The 3,766-nt window shown below is 35.8% G+C and overlaps 1 protein-coding gene across 1 annotated transcript in view; it reads left to right on the plus strand.

The window, feature by feature from the left end:
* The window catches only part of LOC102674723 (heterogeneous nuclear ribonucleoprotein K-like), a 62,284-nt gene extending 58,518 nt beyond the window's left edge, over positions 1–3,766 (plus strand). Inside the window, exons 9-11 of the mRNA XM_006610064.2 lie at positions 536–687; positions 830–999; positions 2,793–3,766. Of these exons, the coding sequence (XP_006610127.2) occupies positions 536–687; positions 830–999; positions 2,793–2,820 (350 nt within the window). The 3' untranslated portion in view covers positions 2,821–3,766. The remainder of the gene's footprint in view (positions 1–535; positions 688–829; positions 1,000–2,792) is intronic.

The following is a 3,766-nucleotide window of genomic DNA, read 5'->3' on the forward strand; positions in this document are numbered from 1 at the left end:
AAATCGTTTGGGATCGAGCAAATCCTCTGTTACGAAGCGAAGCGTTGTAGATTTACGTTGTTAGAAATTACAAGAAAAAAAAAATATTAATGATCTTTGCCGACTTAATTAATTTTAGAATAAACGTAATCAGGTGATTTCGATATCAAATATAAGAATTGATTTGAATAAATATGAATATGTATATATGATTATTACTTATGTAAAAAAAAAAAAAAAAAAAAAAAAAAAAAAAAAGAAAGATGGATATTAAATATCCAAGTAGCGAAGTGTAATGGAGAGTTAATTGAATTGTACGATTAAAATATCCGATGTCTTAATAGTTGAGAATTATTCGAGTCGTTGATGGAATTAACGAATGGTCATTGTAATGAATCACGGTAAATAATTTAAATCGTGGTAAAATTTAATATGGGATTCACGTGATGAATCTTCCTGTTAGAGATTAGAGAATGAATAGCGATGCGTTGAACGGCCGTCTTCGCTTCGGCTTGGAGAATATTTATCATCGTGCCGATCGTTGTGTTTCACACAGGTGATGGATGGGGTATGCAAGGAGGCGCGCCAAACGGTTTGGGTGGCGGTGCTAACTCGGGAATGAGCGGCCCACCTATGGGTGGCAATAATCAAGGAAATCAGGGCAACATGGGTGGAAAGACCACTACTCAAGTCACCATTCCTAAAGACGTAAGTAAATTTTGTTCAATACTTTCTCTACGAGTTTAAAACTTTCTCTTGTTTCAAAGAAAAGTAAGGATAATAGGTAGTTAATAGTAGAACGAATTAGCGGATAATGGATAATTCTTCTAACGTTTAATCTGATCAACAGCTTGCTGGGGCAATTATCGGCAAGGGAGGCGCCAGAATTCGAAAAGTAAGATCAGATAGCGGTGCTGGAATTACTATAGACGAACCGTTGTCTGGCAGTAACGATCGCATTATCACTATAACCGGATTACCCAGTCAGATACAAATGGCTCAGTACCTGCTTCAGCAGAGGTAATTGTTTCGCTATCTCTATGTGCGATATTTTATTTTATTATTTTTTTTTAACCCATCCCATTTGCGCCCTATTGTGCAACTCTTGAAGCATTTTAACATGTGACAAATGTATTAACGTCGATTAACAAATAATTAACATCATTCTTACAATGTATATTGCGTCTACTAGCTGGCATATTCGTACCATTGTTTGTAAACGAGTTTCCATTAATTCTGCGTCTCTGTTCAATCGCGAAATATGGAGTAATCCGCTTTGTAAAGTAACTTTAGAAATGAATCCCTGGCGCGTAAACGTGTGCGTTCCAAGTCTTTGCAAAGTGGGTAGGGAGCTTTTGTACAAACACGCTTCTATCTCGTCACAATGGATAGCTTATAATGCGCAAACACGCGTTCCATATCTACCGTAAGTATCGATTTTCCCACTTTTCCCCGATGAAACGCGATTCTCCACTCTTAACTTTTTAACGTGTCACTTTTCTCCAAATTGAAGAAAGAAAAGAGAAAAGAAAGAAAAAAAAAAAATATCGATCCAAATTTCTTCACATCTTGAAAATTCTCCATTCTAGCTTTCTCATTAAATATTAATAATAAATCGAGAATTACGTAGTGCTCACATGCTCACGCCACACGATCACACGCATTAACATCCTCAGCTTATTACCTCGAAGCGATCACGTCCAAGAGCCGCCCTACTATAACTTTCGACAAGTAAACGCCATTGAACAGAGGGAAATTAAATTCCGCTTCTGGTCGCATCGAATCACACGATCCATGCACGAGGACTAAACTAATTAACTTAAAAACCCCGACTAACCAATGCGAGAAGAAATCGTGAGAAAAGTGAACAGGGGGAATTAAAAAAAAAAAATAAATAAATAAATAAAATAATAATAATAATAATAATCGTCGCGAAGGTGGAGGAAATCGAAGGTGGAGAACACGGCGTTGGAGAACACGTCTGCTACTGCTGCTACTACTACCACTTAAAGCTGAACGAGTTAAGCAAAAATGGGAAATCGAGCGCCGTTGCATGGAAGACTAGTGATTTTGTTGTTCTACTTTCGATATAACAAGGAATCACTAATCATCCTACAAAGGCGCTCGCGATCGTCGCCTTCTCTTCCCAAGAATATCCTGCTTTTATGGAACTAACATCAAATCCCGCTGCGGCCTCCATCGTTCGCGTGACGTTCTCTCGCGTTGCGTAACTTGTAATTTTCTTTCGAGCTTCTCACAGAATTTATTTTATCCGTGTAGATGTTACGAATATGTGTTTAAATTTAAATAATAAAAAATCGATTCTAACTATGGTCGAGGTTATGTGTATTTGCTTGGAATGTTAAATATGAATAAATGTGTTCGATTCGTTCTTTGTTGTAAATTGTATTTGTCTTAGAATAGAACGTGGACGTCTGCGAGATGGATATAAGAAGGAAATGTAATCGAAAATTTAGCGATCGGTCGTCGAGTTGAAGCAATTCATTCCTATCCTTTATAATTTGCGAGCTTTTTTCTTCTAATTTTGCACAATAATATTAACTGTACTGATCGTTAGTAGAGTTATATAATGTAATTATATCGAAATAAATACCTCTCGAAAATGTTGTCAATGCAATTTTACGTATAGATAGATTTTTCAAGCATGATAATAATGTTTAGTTAATGATATCGCGACTCATCAGAGAATCTAAAATGACCGATATCGACTAATCATAATTAATAATTATTATTATTATATACGAATATTAATCATTCTTCTCTAATAAAATACTTCTGATGATCTGTTACAGCGTGCACGAGAATGCAGACCATTATTAGGACGTGGTGTAAAGAGGAAGCATTCGGGGGGAGCCAAAGATGCGTTTATAATTTTTTTAGGGATACTTCTTCGCGCGGAAAGTGGAGACCGATTAAAAGCGACGAGAACTTTTTCATCGAGAGAGAAAAAAAAAAAAAGAAACAATATAATATCACACACTTGGCGTTTCTCCTTATGCGTTGCAAGACCAAAAAAAAAAAAAAAAAAAGAGGAAAAGAGGAAAAAAAAAATAAGGGAAGAAATTTCCTATATAAATATTAATCGGTCGAAGCAAAAAGCAAGGAGAGACAGTCTACTCTACAGACTTTTTCCATTCGATTCTACGGATTTATGAGCAAGAAAATGCTCACCTGCCTGCTTTCACGAGTCGAGAAACATGGAATTGGCATTCGAGGAGCAACATCCTCGTACAAGAAAGGCCAAAGAACAGCACTATTTCTACGCCTGAGATCGTTCTCGATCTTACGCATTTTTTTCTCTTTTTTTAGTTGTTTTTTTTTTTCCCCCAATCATTTTATATCACGTGCTTTTCTCCACAGCTCTGGACGAGCTTTGATATGATCATTTTTTTCTTCTTTTATTTCCCATTCGTTTTATTTCCTTTATTGTTTTAACTAATCCCCCCCAAAAGAGTCCCTATCGAAACGCACATTGTTCTCTGTTCCCTCTTTTCTTCGCTGTTTTGCTGCGGAAACATTACGAAATTTGTTCTTTTATTCGTGGCAAATCGTAAAAAAAAAAAAAGAAAAAAAAAAGAAAAAAAAAAGAAAAAAAAGAAAAGAAATTCATGAATTTTACATGTTCAAGTTTCTGACAGCTGAAGGTGAAAGATCGAAAAGTTTAAAATATCAATGGAAAAATGTAGCGATAAAATCGAAGGAAGGGAGAGATTATCGAGTGATGAATTGAAAACAGAAACGACGAGAGAACTAAATCTATAAAAAA

The sequence above is a fragment of the Apis dorsata genome, unplaced genomic scaffold, assembly GCF_000469605.1.
Source record: "Apis dorsata unplaced genomic scaffold, Apis dorsata 1.3 scaffold_68, whole genome shotgun sequence".
NCBI classification, from domain to species: domain Eukaryota; kingdom Metazoa; phylum Arthropoda; class Insecta; order Hymenoptera; family Apidae; genus Apis; species Apis dorsata.